We start from the raw sequence: 27,297 nt of genomic DNA, 5'->3' as shown, positions 1-27,297 counted from the left end.
TTTTGCTAATTTTCTTTACCACCTGCTGGACCTCTTTGCTGCTTCAACTTGCTTTAAAAGATCAGCTATTGTTGTAATCCCCAGGGATGGTTAGAAACTTTAATGACTACTAACTCATGAACATTTGGTGGTCCTATAATCGACAACTGAGCAATTTTTTATGACCTACTTTCCTTTGAAGTTACAGCTGAACCCAAAAAACTTATTGCACTTATTCCACGTCAGGGTACAAATTAGACTTTTTTATCTTCACGTTAAACAATCACTCTACAATATAACAAGAAGACTATATTAAATGGGAGGTAAACGCTGAAGTACCCACAACTATAGAATCTATCCCTATTTCGGACAGTGCTGATCTTTGAGACGACAGAGGAAGGAACAAGATACACATTGTTCGTTTTGATCTACTTTACTTTAAAACTACCCAAAGGTTACCGTAGAACCCCAAAAATGTATGGCACTTATTCCAAATTCACATTAGGGCTCAAATGGGGCTTTTTTTTTTCTCTACATTAATCAACCACACTGGAATCCTTCAGTGTACCAAAAAGATTATCTTAAATGGGAGGTAAACACTAAAGTAGCCACAGCTATAGAATCTAGCCCTACTTCTCACAGCCCTGACCTTTGAGAGACGACAGAGAAAGGAACAAGATATACAAGATATACATCATTTGTTATGACCTACTTTACTTTGAAACTACCCAAGAGTAACTGCTGCCTCTTCCTTCTTCTTACCCCAGACATGCTCAATAATGTTCATGTCTGGTGACTTGACCTTGACCTTCTTTGCTTTCAGGAATTTTGATGTAGAGGCTGAAGTATGAGAAGGAGCGATATCCCGTGTAGAATTCGCCCTCTCCTTTGGTTTGTAATGTAATGGGCAGCACAAATGTCTTGATACCTCAGGCTGTTGATGTTGCCATCCACTCTGCAGATCTCTCGCACACCCCTCTACTGAATGTAACCCCAAACCACTTTTCCTTCACCGAACTCGACTGATTTTTGATTGAATCTTGGGTCTATGCGAGTTTCAATAGGTCTTCTGCAGTATTTGTGATGATTGGGATGCAGTTCAAATGATATATCATCAGAAAAATCTACTTTCTGTCACTTTTCCAAATAATCAACTAGAAGTCAAGTTATTATTTGTTGCCCTTACAATTGGGATCGACGACAAGACTTTTGTCGGGTAGTGTATTTATATTTCCAATGCTAAATTCATAGAATTGAGGCCCAGAAAAGACCAAAATAGTGATCTTCAGTGCACTAGCCATCAACGGTTTGAAACCCTGCTCTCCGAGAAGAGATTCGAAACTAAATCAACAAGACACTAAAACCCTCTTCAAGCATTGGTTCCCATTATCATCAGACCCACAATGCCTTTAATAAATAGTCAATTCTGCACTCTAGATATAAAAACAGCTGCGGGTATTCAGCAAATAACATTTGCAGACTGATACACATCTACATACTCCAACATGTTTAAATGAATAGATGCATGGTGCTACATTCATATTTCTTTTAAACCTAACAATTTACAAGTAAGGTTACTGATGTACCTTGCTTTCAGTGCACATTTTTTAACTGTTACATAAATATATAACCATTTAAAAAGAAGTCAACAAGGTCATTCATTTATGCCTGTTTATGTAGCCTTAGGAAATAAGACCATAATGAAATTCAGTACTGATGTTGAACCTTCGATTTCTCCTAAAGCAAAACTCTGTTTATTTCAGTATGAGAGGTGTGATACAGCACGATCATATGGCACGGTATCCATTCACACTCCAATGATAAGATCTGATCCCATTGGAGAACCACTGTAATTGGCTGCACACCAAGCTCCTCTTATGAACGGTGGCATCTGGGAGCATGCGGGTCATTTCTATCATCTTATCGACTGCCCAGGAGAATATTCCAACCACAGGCAGGGTGAATCTATATTCCCTACAGTCCAGCTGAAAGCATGGGGGAAATACAGTATAAAGATGCACAGGATGAATACATGAATGCTCCGAGGACACATCTGAAGGTGACAACAGTGGGTACGCCAAGAGTCTTGATCCTCCTATGGTAGAAATAAGCAGGGACTGTTCTAGCCTTATTTTTATCTAGCAGTCAATGTTTCTTTCTGTGCTGCCTTTATTTCTTTCTCCTCTGCAAATATTCTACTTCTCCTTTCGCCACCCTCTTATTTTCTGTCGGTCACACCCACATAGACCTTGCGGAGTCTAGTGAACTCATCGAGCACCTACAAATGCGCACACACACTCACACGTATATCTAGATGAAGCGCAAGTAAAGTCTTTAGCACTCTGTTGAATGAAAAGAACAATGTTATGGCTGATTTATGTGTTTGATTTCAACCTCTACATTCGAGCACACACTTTTTCAGATGAGAGTATTAAACCCGCCAGGACAAAGGGGTAACAATCGGCAAGGAGTGGACGTATATCATCTGAATGCCCCCAGATCAAGTGAGCAACACACACAGGGAGAAAAGCATTCAACAAACAGCAAATCATTTTCATTTTGAAATCAAATGCCCAATACAAAACGCTCATAAATAACAAACATCGATTGATACAACTGGTCAAAAGTGTTACCTCCAAGTAAAAGTTCACTTTACACTTTTCCACTAAAGAAATTGTAGGACTTTCAATACAACATTTAAATAACAGCGCTAAAAAAGGAAAACCAAAAACTAAAACAAGCATCATTAGGTCCAGTGGTGAGCAAAGCTTCAAGTAAACTGTCCCAATCCCCAAAAGACAAAAATCCCAGCACATAGTCAGGTAATGAGAGCAATGGGAGGGAGGTATGTGTGTGTGTTTATGTAAAATTAGCTCAGTTATAATGATGTAGCGGTGAAGAGACCATCGTTAGAGAGGTCACTAAAGAAACCAATAAGTAGAGAAAACATACAAACAAGTGGGTGAAAGGTGTATCTGTGCAGCTCTCTAATGGTGCTTCAACAGCGTCATCTCAGCGATGTAAACTGAGGTTACTTACTAGAGGAGTGCAGGGCGTCCAGTACTCCGGGTTCAGCTCGGCTCGGGAGCGAAGGTCCAGGTAGTCGGGATTCAGCTCGGTGCGGGCACGGGTAAGCGTTCCCTTTAAAGGAAAGAAAACCAGGGGTTATAAATCTAGTGATCGGCGATGCATAATGATATTGGTGGAATGACACAGGTCGGAAGTGATGAGAATAATAGGGAGAATATAAGCAAGAGAATTTACTTGAAAAGAGAATCGTATTAAAGAATGAATAAGAATTCAAAATACAGCAGAATATTATTATATTATTAAGATCAATTTAATTGCAATGCCATTAAAGTCATCAAGTGCCATTTTTGAAAACTGAGATTCATTATATAAAGCACATGATATGATTGATCGCAGCTGGTCTTTCATCCGCAATCATTGATAAGCCAATTACTTGATTTAAGCCAACAATAAATAGCCCATTTCATCTTAAGCTGTGGTTACATTTGAGTTTGAGCATGTGAAATTCTGTAGTGCGGCGAAAAGGGGCGGGATTAAACAAGATGATTAGACATTAAAAAAAGCGAGCGATTGGTTCATATTTTAAATTTCTGTCTAGAGAGGTCATGTTTTGATCCTCAATTGTTCTCACACAGTCAAGTGATGTGATTCTTGTCACGTGCGTATGAATGGAAGTCTATGGGAAGAAAAGTCCAGTGTGACCACAGCTTCACTTGCTTTATCTTCGTTATAGAAGAATCCCCTATCCACCCAATCTCCCCTTTTCCTCCATTACCAGGGAGAGCTGTTATCCCTGGCATGTTAATTTGACCATGCGGGAGCCCTAGTCTCAATTATCTTAGTGCTCAGGGTTCTCTCCTAGGACAGCATGCCAAACCTGCAATTAGTATCAAGCAATATCTGAAGCCGCCTTTCCACTGCACACATTTGGGCACGACTGTCGGAATACACCCCCTTGTGGAGGTCACATAGAATTTTCAGTTCTGACGTGCACCATGGGAGAGAAGCTGTTCTCGCAGGGTCTAAAGAAAAGGAGTGCAAAAGCAAGAGCCTTTATTCTCCGTCTGTTTACCATAAATGAATGAATACTAGAAACTCATAGACCGCTAACATATTGGGGGTAATGGGGAGACAACATAAAACATTTTTTTATTACCTACATTTATGAACAGAAATGTTTATTCATTCAAAATATAACCAAAAAAACTAGTATTTCTCATCTTTCGTGCACGGACCTGCTTGTACAACAGTGGAATACATCACATCGCATCCGGTCTAGTCGCAAGAGTTCAAATATTTAAACGGATCCGCAGCTCAAATCGGATCCGAATTTTCCGCATACCGAAATGATCGGAACTGCCCACAGCTCCCGGACTGCTCTCCATTGGAAATGGATGACTCCCGGTCTGTCGCTTGTCGTTTGTCGTGTGCAGTGGAAAGGAGGCTTGAGTGTTAACTCAAGAAAGCATTCCAGTGATTTATACTTTGTCAGGATAGGATGATATTTCTGGTTTTGAAAATCTGGAACCTGAGGATTCAGAAAAATCTAAATACTGAGAAAAACATTTTTTTTGTTGTCAAAATAAAATCATATATAGTTGTCAAAATTAAGTTCTAACCAATGCACTTTACTTATCAAAAACTGAGTTTTGATATATGTACGGTAGGAAACCAGCAAATGTCTCCCTGGAACATGATCTTAGCATAAACGAAGAATTAGTCCCACTTCATATTAAGTGACCTTAACTAATATGTACAAACACTAAAATGAATAACTCACTTCTATGTACCTACTGTGTAAATATGTTTTATGTTGTACTTGTGATTGATTAAATACATGTAATTAGATTTGTGCTTAATTTCTGCAGTTACAATGATCACCATCTTTTACACCCTAACCCAAACTTAAACCTGCCCATACCACCAAGTCTGTCCCTAACACTCCCCATATCCCAACTCAAGAGAATTAGAAGTGTTCTGAAATACATAAAAAAAAAATACATAGTAATTATTTTTTAATGCAAGTGATAGTAGTTAAGCCCATCTTGTATATAGTGGGACCAAAAATATCAATAATTTTACTCACATGGGTAAAGTTAGGGGCCATTGGCAAAAATATGACATAAGACATAAGTTTTGTGTTCCAGGATCAAATTTCACACATAGGTTATTGGCTTTTACCACATTAGACAGTTTAAATGCTTATAAGTGTTGTCATGATACTGGAATTTGATACCGATCAGCATGTAACTCCAGATATAGGGACACTAGAGCATTTTAAAGCCGTGAAGATCAGTCAATCAGATCCGCTGGATAAGATCAGCGGATCGCTCATATGTCAGCTCATAAACAGACCAGCTGATCTTTGAAGGCTTTTAAATGCTCCAGTGTCTCTGTATCTGTGTTTACACTCAGTAAACAGCGGTGAGTTCGGTAAACTGAAGACCTTCACGGCTAATCACAGTCATTTCTGTTGAGCATGCGAACACAATGGCGAATCAGTGGTGTTTAAGAATGTGTTCAACAGCGCTCAAATGTTAGCAGAAAATGGCCGTTTTTAAAATTCTAGTACCGATTGGTACTGAATTCCAGTATCGTGGCAACCTTAATGCTGATATTAGTACAGCACTCATGTTGGGGTCATAAGATGGTCACTATTTAGTAAAGGGTGATCAGCAGCTGTTTGACCATGTAGCATGTTAATCATCATGGATAGGCTTAGACCAAAAAATTATGAGATCCAGCTAACTAGTTTAGACTACATTGTCCAACCTTGTACTTTTAGCCTCTAGAACAAAACAGCAAACAACATGATCTCGGTATTTTGGCCCATTTTAATTTCCTGTTTCAAATGGTACTACAAGTCCAAGTCTTTAAAAAACAATCAATAAGACACTTCCATTAACGAGCAGAACCAGGAAAAATATTTACAAAAAATAGCTTCTTAGAATTTCTGACCTTCAGTGGCATCCTTAATATTTGACACACGAGCGTAAAATTACCGAGCTCTCAATTTCCAAACACTCGGTCAACTCGAAAGGTGCCAAATTACACAGCGCTTTTAGGCTGAGGCGGAACTGAAGATGTTTTCTTCTTCATGCTTTGTGTCCAAAATGATACAGACTGATTATATCTCCTTTGAAAATGAAATTGCCTTTATAAGCATACGGCATTTGTGTTTGACAAACCTCCGCCGCGAATCTCGGCAAAATATCCTGCTTTCAAATCAGTCTGCCCTTTGTTAGGTAATCTGCTTTTCTCTCTCTCTCACGCTCCGTCTATTCTCTTCTGTGCTTTCTTACATGCGATAGACGGAGGGACGCATATGAAACAAACACGTATGAGTGGTGACATTTCAAATGATATTAGACTGATACTCGAGCAGGGAAAGCAATCAAAAAAGGCTTCGGCGGAGGCAAGGTTGCCTCATTGAAATTCACAAACAAAGTGAGAGAGAGGCTAAAACCTATTGCTTATTGTACAGTCGCGAATTAAAACCTAAATGTTGACCTGAAAGAAACAAAACAAAACAAAACAAATAAAGCTTTTGGTATATTGACTATAGGATGATGAAAAAGACTAGATAGCAAATTATGAAACCTGAGCTAAGTTTGGCACGACTTTGAAGGTTACGCAATCTACAATAAAAGCCAGTTCTGTGCAATATAACAATATATAACGTATGGACAAGTCTATAGCTTCATATTATACTTTAATGTTTATTTTATGGTATCACTTAACTTATATACTTAACTTTACAAAAATACCTTTTAATTTTTTTTATAAGCGCACTATTATACGCAATTATGTTTTTTGTTTTTATGTTAAGCCTGTACATTTTTAAAGTGTTTTACATATATATTTTTTTTATTTTAACATTTTTAATCAACATTTGCTCCTAATAAAACGACAAATATGATCACATATAAACACTCAAAAAAATTACTTTTTCTGTCAACCATTTCAGAGCGTTCAGAGCACACGTCATCAACTGGTAAATTTAAATTTGACAGCATGTGCATAAGCACAGAAAGTTTATTTTAGGTTTTAGACATTCAAACAGAGGTGTCGCTGGCCGCCATGGGCCCTCTAAAAACCTTTTAAAGATGAAAGTGAACGGGGGGAGGTTTTAGACGAAAGTGAAGAGGGAGGCGGTCTCGGACAAAGTTTTACAATATAATTTAAAAATTTGTCAATATTTACAGAGAAGGGCAAAAAGAAACACAATAAGTTAAAAACATCAATCCTTGGGGCTGGTGGTTCACGTAAAAAACTTGACATTTCGCCACTGGAACTTTAGAATGCAATGGATTCTAAGTAACGGCAAAGTCCCCTTAAGGCAAGTCGTTTCACTTGGCGGTCATCTTTGAAAACGCCTCTCGGGCAGTATGCTCAGGAATTCTATCTGAATGAGGAAACATAAAATTCTTCAAAACTGTTAACCAAGCTTACAATAACATGACATATTTGGAATCCCAAATAAACTTAAACAACACCTGTCCCATAAGTTATGTTTTTAAACATCTGAATCCAACAAAATCAGCATATTTTCAGCTTGCCCAAGCTAATATGCATGTGCACTCAAAAGGAACGAGATCACGACACCAACCTCATTTATGCCCGTTCTACTCATTATCATCCACTAAATAATGCTGCATCAGATCATGCTGGTTTTCTGAAGTAATTCACAACTCGATCTTGATGGCGAAACTCCTCCGGAAATGACAGCGACTCCTTGTTTACAAGTTTAAGGGGCGTTTGAGCATTTGCTGTCATGTGATGTTTGACAGGACTGTATCTCACGTACGTTTCATACAGATTACAAAACCAAAAACCACTTGTTTTCAAGTGCACTTGGTTCATTTAAAAGTAGAGATTTCAAGCTTTATGTGGATATAGTTCTTATGTCTGTGAAGCAAATATTCGCTGATACTCCAGTGTGTTTGTTGACCACCAAACTGTCGTAAAAGCACACATCTGGTCCGAGCTTTTCACCCATAGAAGCGTCAGTCTATAAGTCTTGTGTATTCTATAGTCTTTTACATATGGTATATGTATATATATATATATATATATATATATATATATATATATATATATATATATATACATACACATACATACATACATACATACATACATACATACATACATACATACACACACACACACACACACACACACACACACACACACACACACACACACACACACACACACACACACATCAAATTATATATATATAGACAGAAAATATATTATGTTGTATATTATATCGGTATTACATTGTGATATATATATATCATTATCAGGATATAAGATGAGCTATCGTTATATGAGATCTTCAGCCCTACGCAATAGTTCACTCATTTCCAAATGCCCTCTGGACACACTATGAATAGTAAGAAATTGGTTTACTTCCCTCGGAAAGAGCAGTTTTTCATTTTCCATCCCTTTGCGTCAGAGCTAACGAAATGCAGTAAATTGCGACGATGTGAACAGTGTATGATGTATACCGTAATTATCTGTTGATTTGCAAAATGGCTGGCCAGTAATGAGGCAGGGCCGATGAGAGGCCTAGACATACATCACTGTCTCTAACCCCAGAATGCCTTCGAGAGCACACCCTCGCCCTCTTACACGCATTATTTATTCCGTACACATCTCAGCATCCTTCGCACACACTATTTTCTTACTTTTATATGTATTTATTGTTTCTAGTCGAAATGTCTAAATATTCTTAATTCAAAAAGCATTGTCTAGACAACAAAAATAGTCTTGATTTCAGAAATTATAAATCAAAATTAGGTGAATTTTTGCTTAAAAAAAATAATAATAATAATAACAAGAAAAATAATCTGCCAACGGAGAGCATTTAGTCAATTAGCAGACACTTCTATCTAAAGCGACTTACAACTGAGGCATTCAGCGATTCAACAACAAGAGGCAATACACACAAGAGGTGCTAGTTATATAAAAGAACTGTTAATGCTCAGAGAATTAAGCACTAGAGTAAAGAGGGGGACCGAGAGACAGAGTTTCTGCAAGTGGTTTATCAAGCCCACTCACCTAGTGTTAAGAGATGCTTGTACAATGATTGTACGGAATTGACTGGTTTAAATGTGCAAAAGTTTTGTGGGTATAAAATGACAGGGAGATGAAAGAGTGTGTTTTCTACAGGTGGTTTGTCAAGCCCACTCACCTGTGTGAAGCACATTTCATAAATGCACAAGGTTTTTTGTAAGGGATGTTTGTATGATGATTGTATGAAAGTGTCTGGTTAAAATGACAGAAAGATGAAAGAGTGTGTTTTACACAGGTGGTTTGTCAAGCACACTCACCTGTGTGATGCACACTTACAATTGCATATATTTTTGAGGTTGCAAAATAATCAAATTTCTTCTTTAAAATATGCTTATTTCACTTATCCTGTCATGTTGCCAGATTATTTAGATTATTTTAAGCAAAAATTCACAAAATTTTGACATATTGTTTCTAAAAAAAAAAAAAGACAATATTTTTGGTTGTCTAGAAAATGCTTCTTAATTTGCAAATTTGTTGATATTTGGATTAAAAACAAGACAAAAACCTTAAAGAACAACATTATTAGCAGTTCTTCATGAATCCTCAAGTTACATTTGCAGTGTTTTATATATAAAAAAATAATAATAATTAAATATATATATGTATATATATATATATATATATTATTTTTTTATTATTATTGACTTGTTTTCAGATATAATGTCAAAATGAATTGAGTTTTCTCTAAAAACAAACTCAATAATTGTATTTATATATATATATATATATATATATATATATATATATATTTTAGTCAATAATTTAATTTGTCTAAAAAATGCTTCTCAATGTATGTTTTTGTCAATATTTTGACTAAAAACAAGACAAAAACTCAAAGTTAGACAAGCATTTTTTGCAGTACATCCTCAAACCTCAAGTTGCATTTGCCAACGCATCTTTTTTTTTGTTTTTTTGTTTTCCCCTTTTAAAACAATTATTTGGCTTGTTTTAAGGAAAAAGAAACACATGATTTTGACATTATTTTTGAAAACAAGAACATATGTTTTTTTTTTTTGGTTTTTTTTTTTTTGTCTAGAAAATGCTTTTTGATTTACAAATTTGTTGAAATTTGGACTATAAACAAGACAAAAACTCAAAGAACAGCATTATTTGCAGTTTATCATAAAACCTCAAATTACATTTGCAATGCATCAATTGTGTTATTTTATTCTTTAATGCATTTGAAATATGATTATTTTGCTTACCCTGTTATCAGATCTTTTTAGCTTGTTTAAAGAAAAAAACTCACAAAATTTTACCACATTATTTCTGAAAACGACAATATTTTTAATTGTCAGGAAAGTGCATCTTGATTTACAAATTTGTCGATATTTGGTCTAGAAAACAGACGAAAACTCAAAGAACAGCATTTTTTCCAGTGTATCATCAAACCTCAAGTTACGTTTGCAGTGCCGATATTTTTTTACGTATTTGATTATTTAGCTTGTTTAAAAGGAAAACTCACTTAATTTTGACATAGTATTTCTGAAATGTTTTTTTTTTTTTTGTCTAGAAAATGCTTCTTGATTTATGATTTTGCCGATACTTTAATTAGAAACAAGAAAAAAACACAAAGAACAACATTTTTGCAGTGTATCATCAAACCTCAAGTTACATTTGCAGAGCTAATGCAACATTTTTTTACTTCTTAGAAATACGATTCATTTGCCTACCGCTGTTGGCAGATTATTAAGCTTGTTTTAAAGAAAAACACAATTAATTTTAATAGTTTTAATTATTTCTGGGGAAAAAAGACCATATTTTTTACTTGTAAAAAAAATGCTTCTTGATTTATGAATTTGTCAACATTTGGACTAGAAACAAGACACAAACTCAAAGAAAAGCCTTTTTTTGCAGCGCATCATCAAACCTCAAGATATGTTGCAATGCCAATGCATCAAACATTCTTCTAGTCTATTTATTTATTTATCTTGAACCTGGTGCCACCCACACTGTGTGTTTTAATTAATGTCAGCTTGACCCTGACGACACGCTTTGGCAGTTAGCACCAGTTGATGCTAGTGTGATTCACTACTCCACATATTAGTGAGCAGGAGAAAAAGACAAGAAAGCTTAATTTTAGCGCACTGGCTTTTGGTTTTGCCTCTTTAATTGTATTAATAAATTATATATTTTTTTTTACAGTAATCTAACTTTTGGCTTGTGCAGAGTGCGTTTTTGGTGTGTGTAGTCTTGAGAACAAGCCTTCTGTGTTCGAGTGCTTCTTTTCTCGCAGCAAGATGTGTGATCAAAGCCAGAAGGAAGCCTGCTTCCGTTCTGTAAAAGTACAAGCTGTCTGTCATCTGTCCTTCATTCCTTCAAACAAAGCATGTTCTGCTGAACTGAACATATTCTGAGCTTAAAGAAAGTGGAAAAAAGGAGCTTCCCGACTTCCTGTTCAGGAGAACAAATTTGAATCAAATCACACACATTCACACACACACACACACACACACACACACACACACATAAAATGCAGTCTGTATGAAGGGTATGAAGCTTTCCTCTGCAGGTTTCTGCACTCTTGTTTTGCATGTAATAGTCACTATGCAACACAGGTTTGGGTCAAACATTGCCATAGAGTGTGTGATATTTGTTGGACAACCTCATATTTGTTCTTTTAACAAATAAACCAAAAACATACCGAGAGTCCAAAAGCATAGAGCCTATAAGAATGAACTTAAAAGGATATTTCCAGCCTGATCTCACGAGAAAACGTTAGTATTTTACGCTTTGCCGGTTTAGTGGCTATTTCGTACAAATTCGTACGAGTTCAGTCCTATAATAGTATTAGCTGATTAGCTAATATATAATAATATTAGCTTACTAGCTAATTGCACATGACTTTAAATAAAACTTTCAATAAAACATTTACAAGGGTTTGTAAAAGCGGTTAAATACATATTTCCCCACTGCATGTAATATTTCAAACACTTAACACTTAAACACTTAAGTTCTATCGTGTCCCCTAACAAAGAACCTGAAAAAAATCTGAATTATTGTTTTTTTAGAGAGGTTTTGTCAATAATGCACACCCCTATCTATTCTACAAGTTTATTTAACACTGTAAACAGAATACAAATTGTTTTTTTTGTTTTTTTTTAATTACAGTGGAAGTCAGAATTATTAGCTCCCCTGAATTATTAGAGCGCTTGTTTACTTTTTCCCCAAATTCTGTTTAACGAAGTGAAGATTTTTTAAACAAAATAGTTTTAATAACTAATTTCTAGTAACTGATTTATTTTATCTTTGCCATGATGACAGTAAATAATATTTTACTAGATATTTTTTAAGACACTTCTATATAGCTTAAAGTGACATTTAAAGGCTTAATTAGGGTATTTAGGTTAAATAGGTGGGTAATTAGGCAAGTTATTGTATAATGATGGTTTGTTCTGTTGACAATCAGAAAAAAATACAGCTTAAAGAGGCTAATAACTTTGTCCTTAAAATGGTGTTTAAAGAATTAAAAACTGCTTTTATTCTAGCTAAAATAAAACAAATAAGTCTTTCTCCAGAAGAAAAAATATTATCAGACATACTGCGAAAATTTCCTTGCTCTGTTAAACATCATTTGGGAAATATATAAAAAAAAGAAGAAAACAATTTGAAGGGGCTAAAAATTCTGACTTCAACTGTAAGTCCTGCAGAAATCTTAAAAAAAAAAACTATGTTTCTCAACCATATTCCTGGAGGACCACCAACACAGAATTTTTGAATACCTCCTTTGTCAGTCACGCCCATTACAATTATTTCAGTCACTGCTAAAGAGATGATCCAAATCCAAGGTGTGTTTGGTTAAAGAGAGGCGACGCAGTGGCGCAGTAAGTAGTGCTGTCGCCTAACAGCAAGAAGATCGCTGATTTAAGCCTCGGTTGGCTCAGTTGGCGTCTCTGTGTTGAATCTGCATGTTCTGCCTGCGTTCGCGTGGGTTTCCTCCGGGTGCTCCGGTTTCCCCCACAGTCCAAAGACAAGTGGTACAGGTGAATTTGGGTAGGCTAAATTGTCCGTAATGTATGAGTGTGAATGAGTGTGTAAGGGTTTCCCAGAAATGGGTTGCAGCTGGAAGGGCATCCGCTGTGTAAAAAACATGTGCTGGATAAGTTGGTAGTTCATTCCTTTGTGGCAACCCCAGATTAATAAAGGGACTAAGCCGAAAAAAATAAATGAATGAATGAATGAAAGACTGAATGAATGAATGATTAATTGGTTTAAGAGTCATGGAAAATGTGCAGATATGGTGGTCCTCCAGGGATGTGGTTGAGAAACACTGCCTTAAACATGTTTGACTTTCTTTCTTCTGTTAAGCAAAAAAGAAGACAAAAAAAAAAGAAAGCTTTCCAAAGTATTTGTTTTTCCTACTACAAACATCAATGGTTACAGATTTCCAGCATTCTTCAAAATATCTTCTTTTGCATTCAACAGAAAAGACAAAGTCAAACAGGTTTAGAATCACTTAGGGAATAGTGAATGGTAAACTTTCATTTTATTGTGAAATATCCCTTTAAAATACAATTGTCCAGGAATAATGTCATCAACAATGACTAATTCTCTATCAACTATTCGCAAGGTTTATAAATTATTTCTGCAATGCTAAAAAAAAATCAGCACAATAAACCTTTTTACAATCCATTTATCAAGCTAAAAACTCCAAAACATCAACCTCCATCCTTCCACACTATCTTGAGAATCACGGTATCCCCGTAAGCCATATTATGATTAACAGCATGATGCATATGAGCGCTGAATGCACTTTCTTTTTTACACGACTATGTACTGCCATTCAACCTAATGACTGCCATATCCCACCCACCATGATTTATTAAAGCAATAGAGCCCATATTCAAATGACGACGGCACGGCTAAGACACGCTGACATTATAATTTGCCATATATCACACAAGTGCATGAATATCATTACCAATTTATGAATGTGATTAAGGGTGGAATATTACTCTGGATTAAGTAGCCTGGCGCTCTTGAGGGTAAATAAGTGCGTGCGCTTGATAGGCAGGTGACTTCGACAGCATTTTCCCATTTACTCTCCATATCCAGATTATCTATCATCATTTATTTAAAGAGCTTTTTTATGGAAGAGCATGTTTACAGGAAGGAGGTCAAACACACACTCGCATGCACATACACACAAACATCAAATGCTTCATGAAGACAGCAAACTAGGGCGAAACTATTGTGATAGCGGCATTTCTTGCAGCAACATTTCCCTAGAGACAAGCTAGCTTTAAAAAACACTTATTTATGTAACGATCATGCTAAAATGAACAGATTAAATGAATATTTTTCTGATCTAATGAACTTTTTCGGAAATATTTAGACACTACAGATGCATGAAAACTTGGGGGATATTTAGATTTGTATTGTTATTTTGCTCTTTGTCTTGTATTTCCCCAGAGAAAAGCTTGCTGTAAAATTTATTTTAATCTGTGTGCCGTTTTTAGGTAGCTTTAGTTATATTTTATATTGTATCTTATGTATTTTATAGACTATTATGTAGAGCTGTGAACCTACACTAGTCTCACGGTTCGGTTCGGTTACGATTATCATGCCATCGATTCGGTTCAATTCGATATTTCGGTGCATCACGGTGCATTGACGGTGCTTTTATATTTTCTTCACAGCCGCAGCTCTTGTATTAAAATGTATGAATATATTTATATTTATATAGGCTATAATTTGTAATACAATTGTGTCATTTAATACAAACAGTCAGATATATAAACTGTAACAAAAAAAAAACGAGCATTTAGCAAATAATATAAACAAATATAAATATCCAGCTCAATTTCTGATCCTTGTCTAGCTCTCTTACACCCCTTTGATTGGTTACACCCTCAACAAAAACGGTTGCGATTTGCTCTTGCACGCTGCGCTCTTCAGATGAATGATAAGCGGCAGGCGGCGATCTTACAGCTGATCTAGGATAGACACGGTGGAGAAAACTCTGCAGACACGCGCTCGTTTCTGTATCCAAAAGTAACGCTGTAAAACAGCCGAGAGGAGACGAAAAGCCACGCCAGCAGGTTAAATGGGCCACTGTGTGTGTGTGAGAAAGAGAGCGAGCGAGAGAGAGAGAAATGGAGTAGGCTACTTTCATTCTCAAACACACACAGTGAAATTGTGCAAAGTTCATGAGTATTAAGTAGTTAGAGCGCTGTAAATACTCGCGATCGTCTCCCTCGCGACAGAGCGCATATGAGGTAAATGACGTCAGTAATAACCGGTTATGATTAATACTGAACCGATACCGAATTGTCCGCGTCTGCATCGCGGTGCATCGAAGAAACGATTAATTTTGACACCCCTACTATTATGCTTATTTAGGTGTATATTTTCTTTACAGCATTTCTGGCTCACTTCTGTGTTTGTAAAGTGCTCCATAAATAAAGTTTGACTTGACTAAAAAAATGTATTTATGTAATAGTCAAACTAAAATGAACAAGAAATAAATAGAATTTTTCTAATCTAACAAAACAAAATGTGCAAACATTTAGGGCGTACTTACACGATGTACAGCTACTTTGAACCAGACCGAAGCACGATTGTCCCCCCATCCCGTCTCCCCCGACAGCCCGCACTCACACTGCATTCATGCCTGAGCACTTTTACGTCATTGATGATGCGCTGTTCAGAAAGAAGCGCTCTCGCTCAGCACAGTGGAGATTTCTTTATATCGTTTTAGTCGTTTGGGATGCAGTGACGCAGTCAAATATTTTGCAGAACAGACCAGCCACTTTTGGCACTCATAAACAATCATAAAGTCCTGGTGCTGCAGGAATTAGGAGGTTTGCTGAAGGTGCAGCTGTCGTGCAGTAAAGGGGTTGTGTCTTTTATAATCAACTACAGTTTAGGTTCATTCAACAGTAAAAATTAATAATAACACCATATGAAACAGTCCCTTAAAAGTCACATATCGTCTTCAATTTTGGGCTCTGCACTCACACAACAAGCGTACTGTGGCCGTACCAAAGCCCAAGTGAACTACACTCTGGCACACTTCTTCCAAACGGGCCAAAGCCGGCCAACTGAACCGTGCCTGAGCCCGATTCAGAGCACTCACACTTCTCAAACAATCCAGGCCTGTGTACAGTTCGGATAGCATAGTGTGAGTGCGCCCTTAGACACTACAGATGAATGAAAGCTCGGGCAGATATTTCGATTTTTATTTTCAAAGTATTTTATGTCTTGTCAGCTTAATGGATAATTCGTATGAATTCATACAAGTTCAGTCATACAAAAATGTATGATATTTAAAAGGAGGCAGGGCACCCAACCCCACCCCTAAACCCCTCATTGGGGGATGTACGAATGTGATTTATTTAAATTCGTGACTAAATCAAAAAGTTACGAATTGCCATGAGATTGTGTTGAATGATCATACTAAAATGGACAGGTAAAAAAAAAAATACTTTTTCTAGTATAATAAACTTTTCGCATCAAAAAAAAAAAAAAAAAAAAAGTGCAAATATTTAGATACTACAAACGAATGAAAACTTGGGAAGATATTTCCATTTTTTATTGTTATTTTCCTATTCTGTCTTAAATCCCATCATCAGTATTTTTTCTCTAGCTTTAGGTTCCCTTACTAGTTAATAACAGAAGAGCTACCCTACTGGGTAGACAGGTATGAAGATAACAAGGCCTCATCTGATTGGTCAACTTGGAAAAGCGCTCAGTGCCGATTATCCACAAATAAAACACCTTTTTACTTCAGCATCCCAAGTTTGTGCATTCATAAAAATATCTATTGCGCCTCTCTGCAATAGTGTAGTGACTAATTCTTATGAGTTCAGTTACTTTTAAAAAAGTACATTACTTTTAAAAATTATTTTTTAAAATCATAACAAGTCAATAAAAGGCGTGGCACCAATCAATCCCCACCCCTAATGCCAAACTTCATTGGGAAATAAGCAAATCATACGAAACTGTACAAATGAGATCATACAAATTATCCACTAAGTCAAAAAGTTACAAATTGGTGTGAGATATCGCATCTACTGTCCCAATATCACGATAACAATTCTTTTTAATATATTGTGAGCCTTATACCCCCTAGTGACTAATTCATATGAGTTAAAAGTTAAAACGTTAACTTTTAAAAACATTTTATAAAGGTAAAAGTTAAAACAAGTTACAAAGGGGGCGTGACATTAACCTAACCCCACTCCTAAACCCAAACATCATTGGGAAGTAAGCAAATCGTACTAAAATGTACAAATTAGATCATACAAATTTATACAAATCAGCCACTAAGTCAAAAAGTTACAAATTTGAGTGAGATATTGCTGAAATATTGCCCATACTCTATCATTATCATGATAACAATACTTTTCAATATATTGTGCAGTACCACACCAGACCAAAGAAATAAGTAAATCAGGAGCTTTTAAGAAAATAATGTGCCTGAAGGGATGCTATGGGACTGAACGACAGCTTTCTGTCTTTCACACGAGCTTTAGTTCAAACAATAACACCCACAGCGCAGCTATTGATCTCATCATGTATCTCCCTTCAGGGGACAGTCGGCTTCAAACTAACTAAACCGTATCTCCACTGATTATTATGTTAAAGAAGGAGTTTTAGCTCCTAGGTGATACTTTATAGTCCATTTGTTAGCGGTCTGTTTTGTGAGTGTTTATTGAACGAGTGAATGAGTAGAGAAAAGCATCGTGGCAAAAGAATCACATTGGGACAAATTAGTAAATCTAATGCTTTTATTTACATTTATATTTTACATTTATATTTTAAACATGAAATGCGATATTCTTATTTTGACAGATTTCTAAATATGGTATTTAAGTTTAATTATTAAAAATCAAAGTGTGGATATTATAGGCTGTCCAGCAGGCACACAACATCTTAATATTAGGTTAGATTTAAGTCATGACATCTGGTGACCAAAATTCAGCCAGCGTCTAAGAACAATGTTATTTTGACATACAATAACAACGTCAAGATTACATTGATATTTGGTTGAATTTGGGTTGTGTTGGAAAGTGACCAAAATTTAATGTCTGACAGATGTCATAGTGGTAACGCCCACACAACATCAAGCTGATGAATTCCAATTGATTGAATTGAGGTCCCGGGTTCATATCCTGGACGAGCCCCCAATTTCATGTTACGCACCGTCTAGGGATGGTGCACAACATGAAAGACAAGACAACAAAAATTAATTCAAAGATTTATGATTTATTGGGGTTTAAATTCGGGAGCTGACAAGGCCAAAATAACAAACAAAAATTCCTTTGTATTAAATCTCTAACTTACCTGATCAAAAATAAAAGAAAAGAAAGTACAATTCACTACCCTAACTACCTAACACAAAAACAGAGGCCAAAAGGTTTTACAAAGAAAATGGCGTCAAACTCCAATACTATCCCAATATATACACTATTTACAATCTATTTACAAAAACAGGCAACCATATTTAAAGGACAATATAAAATCAATGTCAGCAGGCAACAAAGGTCAAACAAGCCGGTGGAACAAAGTATCATAAACAAAGCAAACACTAAAACAAACAGTACTCACAATTCTCAATATATTCTCAGAAGTCAAACAAAACAAACAGTACTTACAAATCTCAATATTACCTCAGAAGTCAAACAAAACAAACAGTACTCACAAATCTCAATATCCCCAGTCCTAACACATCCAAAACTCTACACTATACCACATTTAAACATATTTTAGGGATGGCAGACGTGAAACTGACGTTTCGAGACAGTGTCGAGATCCCGAAGCGCATATGTTTCGAAACACTGCACCGTAGCATGATCCGAAACCCCCAGGTCACGTGACTAAAGTGTTTCGAAACACCTGGTCACGTGACTAAAGCGATTCAAAGCATTGGTCATTTCAGAAGCGTTTCGAAACCTGGAGAATCTGGATTTGACTAACATGGTCAATTTTAATTTTCCATCTCATATGGCGTAGTGGGCTGTGCGTGTGCACGTTGTAACTGTTTCAAGTTAATTTTGGGTTCGAATCCTGACTAGTATAAAAACACCAAAATCATGATTTTATGTATTTAATCATGTTACTGTTTTATGGTGTAGTCTTGATAGGATACAGCTGCGGATACACCATCAATTTAGCATTATTTTTGTAACACTGTAAAACAATAATTAATATTTTTACAGTACAGTGATGGGTTTAGGTTTTGGATAGACTTTAATAAAATACATTGGGACATGTAATTAATAATATAAATAATTATTGTTAACTTCTGGACACAACTTTATTTGATCTAGCAATAACCCTGTTTTATGACCAAAACAATACAAATTTATTTACAAGGTGTTTATTCGGATGTCAGAGCAATGTTGAAACAAAATGATACAAAAACAAAGCATTACCAACTGGAATTAAAGCATTTCAAAAATAATTGTATCAGCCTGGATTCGAACCTACTATCTCCGGATGGTGATCACGAACTCTAACCACTCGACTAAACCACTTATCGGTTCAAGGCTACAAAGTAGGGTTTCATACCTCAATTTGCTCAACAGTTCTTTGCTGAAGCTGTTTCAGTGTAATACTAATAAAATGACCACTAGGTGGCACCGTAGAGTGGGGTTTCATAACGTTTCGAAGCCTCAACACAGTTGCTTCGACTGTTTCAGTGTTTCATGAAGCCTCGCGTTGCCCACCACTAACATTTTAACAAACACAAGCAAGTGACCAAAAACAAGATGGCTGCCAAGGAAGTGGTGTCATGGCTTTTTAAAACACTGTAGGCCAATCAGGATCAAGCAAGCTGTAAGTGGCCAATTGGATGTGTTCTATGCAAAACAGGAACAAAAAAAAAACAGATGAGACAAGACAAACATAGGCTTGTAACACATGTTGTCTTGTCAAATCGATTGTGTGGAACCCAGAATTTTGAAGTGTAATTTGAAACAGCAGACTTTCTATCTACCATCATATTGCACAGATCAACATCTTTTATATGTTTGAGCATAACTCATACTTCAGCTTTGCATTCCTCATTTAAGCTCGGTTCAAACTCGAGGCTGGCAATTTCATTTCAAATTCATCCAGAAATTCGCCCTCTATTTTTCTTCAAAGCTAAACTTGATTACCTACAATAATAGCTCTTAATGAGCGTGTCAAGGGCTGACCGCAGCTTTTAAGTGAAAGTATCACTTGCCTTTTTTATTTTTTTTTTAAACGAATGCGTTCTTTTATGCCTGCTAATTAGGTTTCTTCCTACTGCGATCGCGCCTCTGTGTTCTCGCGGACTCTGTGACTTTGTGTCACAAAAGCGAGGGTGGTCCGCGCACAAAAGGTGTTACGTGGGTGTCAGCGACACATTTTAAAGTGCTTGCTCGCTCGCCAAGTAGCAACCGGCAAAGACGTGCACCTGTGTGAAGGAGCGCAAGCCATTCTGACGAGTTCACCATGTTGCTTCTTCTCAAGGCCTCTTCATTAAAGCACCCGAAACTGTTCAGCCTAATTAATCTTTTCAGTGCACTTCACTTCTCTCCAGATAAGCCCTTTCTGTTTGTTTCCCCGCATTGATAATCAGGCAAATTTCCAGTTACGGTGGCAACTCTTAGAGAACCCCTCCCCCCTTGGGTCATTTTAGCGAAACAGATGATGCGTGCAAGAAAAAAAAACAACAACAGATAAACTAAATACATTTCATTAAGGTTGAAGCTGAGGGCAAAGAGCTCCTAGAGCATGTGTCAAACTCGATTCCTGGAGGGCCGCAGCTCTGCACAGTTTTGCTGCCAATCCTAATCAAACACAACTGATCCAACTAATGAAGGTGTTCATGACTCTTTTGAACACTTTGATTATTTGGATCAGCTATGTCTGATTAGGGTTGGAGCAAAACTGTGCAGAGCTCCGGCCCTCCAAGAATCGAGTTTAACACCTATGTCCTAGAGGATACAGGATACAGTTAAACTCAGAAGTATTAGCCCTCCTGAATTATTAGCCCCCAGTATATTATATTTTTCCAATTTCTGGTTAATGAAAAGAAGATTTTTTTCAACACATTTCTAAATACAATAGTTTTAATAACTTATTTATAATAAATTATTTATTTTATATTTGCCATGATGGGAGTTAGTGATGGGAAGTTCAGATCATTTTACTGACTCGGATCTTTGAGTCTCGTTCATCGAGATGAACGAATCTTTTTTTGAGTCATTTCCTTCATTTGGTTCAATTTGCCAAAATATTGTTAAAATGTTACGAATTGCTTCCAAACACATCTAAAACTAGCCCAAAAGGTTGATCACGCGACAAATAAGTCATAAATAGAATACTATAAGAAGGAGAACATAATAATTCGTTGTTTACCTGTTTTTTTGTCTATGAAGGTATTTTTGTCTCTTTGCTTTTCTCACCTCGACCTGAGTCGATAGGAGCCATGATAATTAGTTCACCTTTCAATTCAATTCTTTTTCCAGCTCTAAACGCATATGATTGGCCCGTGATGAACGAATGACTCAGAACCGATAGAGGACTTGAGAGATAAACGGTTCAATTCTTTTTCCGGCTCTAAACGCATATGATTGGCCCGTGATGAACGAATGACTCAGACCCAATAGAGGACTCGAGAGGTAAACGGTTCAATTCTTTTTCCGGCTCTAAACACTTATGATTGGCCCGTGATGAATGAATGACTCAGAACCGATAGAGGACTCGAGAGATAAACGGTTCAATTCTTTTTCCAGCTCTAAACGCATATGATTTGCCCGTGATGAACGAATGACTCAGAACCGATAGAGGACTCGAGAGATGAACGGTTCAATTCTTTTTCCGGCTCAAAACGCATATGATTGGCCCATGATGAACGAATGACTCAGACCTGATAGAGGACTCAAGAGATGAACGGGTCAATTCTATTTCCGGCTCTAAACGCATATGATTGGCCCGTGATGAACGAATGACTCAGACCCGATAGAGGACTCGAGAGATGAACGGTTCAATTCTTTTTCCGGCTCAAAACGCATATGATTGGCCCGTGATGAACGAATGACTCAGACCCGGTAGAGGACTCGAGATATGAAGGGTTCAATTTTTTTCCGGCTCTAAACGCATATGATTGGCCCGTGATGAACCAATGACTCAGACCCAATAGAGGACTCGAGAGATGAACGGTTCAATTCTTTTTCCAGCTCTAAACGCATATGATTGGCTTGTGGCTTTCCGCGACGAACAACTATATAAACAACTAGACTAGATATACAACTGTATAATTAAAGTGGATGCTAAATTTAATACCTTGTAACAGCATTTAAGACTTTTTAAGGGCCTTAAATTTCTCTAAGTTGATTTATAAACTTCAAGACCCCCCAGACATCCTGAAGCAAGGTAGGGTACTTAGATAAGTCATTGTATAACAGTGGTTTGTTCTGTAGACAATCAAAAAATGTTGCTTAATGAGGCTAATAATATTGACCTTAATATGGTTTTAAAAAGTAAAAACTGGCTTTATTCTAGCTGAAATAAAACATTTAAAATATTGTGAAAAATGTCTTGCAAATGTTATGCTTAAACATAAGTTGGGAAATATTCGAATAAGAAAATCGAATAATTTTGACTTCAGGTTTATAAACACACATCAACGTCCTACATGCTTACTATTAACCAACCACATTACCTTCAGCGAAATCTCATCATGGCCCAGAGCCCCAAAAACATCACATGGGGGGCCATTTGATAATCACTAAGTGGACCCTACATACACAGTCAAACTCCAACCATGGCATACGCGGAGCACACGTTATGGGTCTGATAAATGTCCGCAGGTCTCCTTCTGTTACAGCTGCATTAATAGTTAACAGCTTAGTAAAAATCAATCAGTGCATTATCTGGCCAGCCTCCTGAGATCGCTCCAGTATGTTTAATATATTTTGCCAGCATGTTTAATATATCGCATTCATAATCTCTCCCCCTTCCTTATGGTCTCTCCTCCTCACTATGGTTGAGTTAGTGGTGCACCAGCGCTGCAAATGAGCTCGTAAAAGAAGAGAGGGAGCCAGTCCTCCTTTATTTATCTCCCTCGTTCAGTGTTTCTAATACAGATCTGCACTGTTGCTGTGATCTGACAGAAACAACACATGCTGCTGTTAGATACCATAGTCACTCGTTGTATAAGTGCTTAAAGGGATAGTTCACTCAAAAATGAAAATTCCGTCATCATTTACAGATCCTTCACTTGTTTAAAACCCATTTAAGTTTCGTTCTTCTGTTGAGTACTGCAGGATACCTGTAACCATTAACTTCAATAGTAATTGTTTTTCCTACTATGGATGTCAATGATTACAGGTTTCATTTAAAATATCTTCTTTTGTGTTTAAAGGTTTGTAACCACACAACAATGGAGAGAAAAAAAAAATAGTTAAACTATTAAATATATATATATATATATATATATATATATATATATATATATATATATATATATATATATATATATATAATTTAGTTATTTTATGTGTATTAACTACATTGAACAAACTCACTTTAAAATCTATATAGTCTAGATCAAACATTACTGTCAGTGAGTTTTGAATATTAAACAATAATGCATACATAAATACATCTGGAAAAATAATATCAACTGACCTGCTGTAGAAATACAAAAAAACTTGAAATTGCAATCGTACAAAAATTATACAAAAGATAATAAAAATATTAATAAAATCTAAAATATATATAAAAATACTTGTATTATAAACATTTTATATATAGAAATTATAAATTGAATATAATAAAATTAAATATAAACAAAAACATCCTAGGTAAAAAGGTCAATAGATTCAATAAAATAAATTTATTAAATAATATTGTAATAATATAATATTTTCTCAAATAATTGTAATACTCAACAGCAATAATGGTGTTATGGTTTATTATTATTTTATACAAATTCATCTATCTATATATATATATATATATATATATATATATATATATATATATATATATATATATATATATATATATATATTTTTGAATTTGTATATATATATATATGAAATTCATGTAACCAAGTTATACATATGTTCCTCTTATTCCGTTCCTTCAACACTTACTTACCCACCTTCAGTGAGTACATAGGTTGCCATGTATTCATTCCAAGCATCAATTCACATTAGTAAAAAGTAGGCATGGGACGATAACCGGTTTTTAAAGTTTACCGCGGTTTGGAAAAGTCAAGGTTTTACTACCGCTAAAATGCTCTTCTTTATAGTTCCTAAGGTATATGTAAAGATTTTTACCAAGACCTGACCTCTGATACATGCAATTATGTACCGTCAGTATGGAAACTGCAGTCTGTACGTGACTGTACAAGGAACAGAAGAAAGTGAGCATTGGCGCTAGATTTAACACTGGCAGCAATCGGTCTCTTCAGCATATTTCAGATCTGTGTTTACCACGCTGCTACTAATCCCATTTTCACGGTAGGCTCAAAACTACAACTTATCAACGTGCCATTGAAGTTGACAATAGCCTGGGAGAGCCTCCCACAAAGGAGACATACAAAAAAATAAATAAAATAAAAAATCCACGCCGGGGCCACCACTAAAAATATCACCCAATTATCCTCAGAGCTCTAATATCATTCAGGAACTAAAGAGGATTGCTTTTTCGCCGGGGCCTTTCACTTTGTTCTTGAAGAACAAAAGCCTATCAAACTCACCAAGCCCTCAAATAACCATATGCATCCAGCGCACATTCAAAGCCACCAGTCTTTCTCATGCAAAACTAACCATCCGTGCTGACACAAATACATTTCTGAAGACTGTTTGATATGATAATTAATTTCCACCTTATAGAAAAACCAAAGTCTACACTCCGGGGAAAGACATAAAAAAGCAAGATCAGAATAGGAGAAATCACCGCTATGAGGTGGTTTACATGAAAAGGAAAAAAACACTCTTGGTGATTGAGGTCATGAGAGGCCATCAGATAGGACTGCACGATATTGGAAAATCTAACATTGCTATAATTTGTTATATACATTGTGATATGAATGCAATTTCACCAGATGACTTGAACATCTCGATTTGGAAAAAAAAAAAAATTATATAGGCTGATTTAAATGATTTTGTAGAGAAGTGCATCTGCATAAAATACAATAAACCATCTACGAGCATACACTGCCTGACGACTTGCCTATCCAAGTTTTAGGAACAAAAAATAATAACTTAACTTCTAAGCGATTATTCGGTACCAGAAGTGGCTTATATGAAAGGCAAAGACCTTTAGATTACACTTTTGCCGAGTTCAGACTGCATGATTTTCAAAGTAGTCGTGTCACAGATGTTTTCACACTGCTTGACTATCTGGGCTAGCGTTTCGTCGCTGCTTTGTGTACACTGCAAGATGGAACGGCGACAGGAGCTTTCACATTGCATGACTTTATTATAGGAAGAATCGCCGACAAGTTCGTCCAAACTACGTCTCACAGCCAAAAATACGTAGTACTGTATATCTTTTGTTATTAACTACATAATGAGAAAGACGCCTTTAATGGGGTAGAAAATTTACATATTTGCTCACCTGGGTTTAAAGGGAATTGGCCATTTCTCCTCACCGTTGATGTTATTTTCAGTCAAAACTCAATTGACACTGCATGATTTGAATCGCCGACAGCTCCAGATATTTAGCATGCCAAATATCTCGCAGGAATCGGCGACTCATCGGCGATTCTCTCAGATGGCGTCTTTGATAGTTCATACTGTGTGATTGTCACTCACGTGCACGAGCAGCGATTTGCCTGTGATTTGAGGCATTTGTCTGCGATTTCTCAAAACCTGTCGGCGAGCCAAAATCGGGGCTAAAATCTCGCAGTCTGAACTAGGCATTATTTGACAAAAATTAATTATGATCATGCCTTGATTTTTAATCATTTAATTAGGACAGTAAGGTCTGACTTTGCTTAGACCAAAGTCTTGTCACATTGAATATAAAGTCATGCTGCAGTGGAAAAAGAATGAATATTGTGTCTGACTCCATCATGAGCTTGGAGGACTGCATCCATACATCTCTGCAATGACTCAAATCACTGATTAATAAAGTCATCTGGAATGGCAAAGAAATCGTTCTTGCAGGAATCCCAGAATTCAAAGAATTAAGATTCTTTGGATTCATCTTCAACGCCTCCTCCTTCATCTTACTCCAGACATGCTCAATAATGTTCACAGCTGGTGACTGGGCTGGCCAATCCTGGAGCACACTGACCTTCTTTGCTTTCAGGAACTTTGATGTGGAGGCTGAAGTATGAGAAGGAGCGCTGTCCTGCTGGAGAGTTGTCCATCTCCTGTGGTTTGTAATGTAATGGGCAGCACAAATGTCTTGATACCTCAGGCTGATGATGTTGCCATCCACTCTGCAGATCTCTTGCACACCCTTCATACTGAAATGTAACCCCAAACCATGTTTTTTCCTTCACCAAACTTGACTGATTTCCTTATCAGTATTTGTGATGATAAAAATCTACCTTCTGCCACTTCTCTAAATGATAAACTAGAAGTAAAGTTATTAATTTGTTACTCTTAAAACTGGGATCGACGACAAGACTTTTGTCAGGAAGTGTACAGTCACAGGACTCAAAAACACATGCAAATGATCAATTATAACACTGACTCAACATTGCATGTCTTGCAATGTGACTATGATCACATTGCAATATTGATACTGAAACGATATACTGTGCAGTAGAGCTGCACGATTCTGGGTAAAATGAGAATCGCAATTTTTTTGCTTAAAATAAAGATCACGATTCTGTAGATGTAAAATAAAGGAATGGTAAAAACAAACATATGGCACAACATCGATAATAATATTATGTGTAGGTCTACTGGTTTTTATAAATAATTCTATTCTACTTATAATAATTCTGATGTTGAATTATTATGTTTGAGATATATGCTTGCAATCTGTCATATTAGACAAATTTATTCACTGGTAAAATCAGACATTTGCCATTATCAGATTATATTCAACAATATATAGGCTAGAGTAGTTATACTGACATTGTAAACATTTATTTTCATGCACAACTGTGGGTTCGCTATGAAAGAAAAAACATCAAATGCTTGTCGTAATCATAACTCCAAAATGAGATATGATCATTTAAATGAAGGGCACACTTTCGGTTTCATTCTGACTGCTAAGTGCTTGGTTATACTTCGCGCGGCTCCAAAACGATCACTC

The 27,297-nt window shown here is 36.3% G+C and overlaps 1 protein-coding gene across 1 annotated transcript in view; it reads right to left on the bottom strand.

Annotated features, from left to right (window-relative positions):
- pcdh9 (protocadherin 9) overlaps positions 1–27,297 on the bottom strand; it is a 535,263-nt gene that overhangs the window by 420,712 nt on the left and 87,254 nt on the right. Inside the window, exon 3 of the mRNA XM_087256448.1 lies at positions 3,019–3,120. Within this exon, the coding sequence (XP_087112574.1) occupies positions 3,019–3,120 (102 nt within the window). The remainder of the gene's footprint in view (positions 1–3,018; positions 3,121–27,297) is intronic.

The sequence above is a fragment of the Danio rerio genome, chromosome 6 (assembly GCF_052040795.2).
Source record: "Danio rerio strain M-AB ecotype USA chromosome 6, GRCz13ab, whole genome shotgun sequence".
In the NCBI taxonomy this organism is placed as follows: domain Eukaryota; kingdom Metazoa; phylum Chordata; class Actinopteri; order Cypriniformes; family Danionidae; genus Danio; species Danio rerio.
This window is presented reverse-complemented; position numbering and strand designations above follow the sequence as displayed.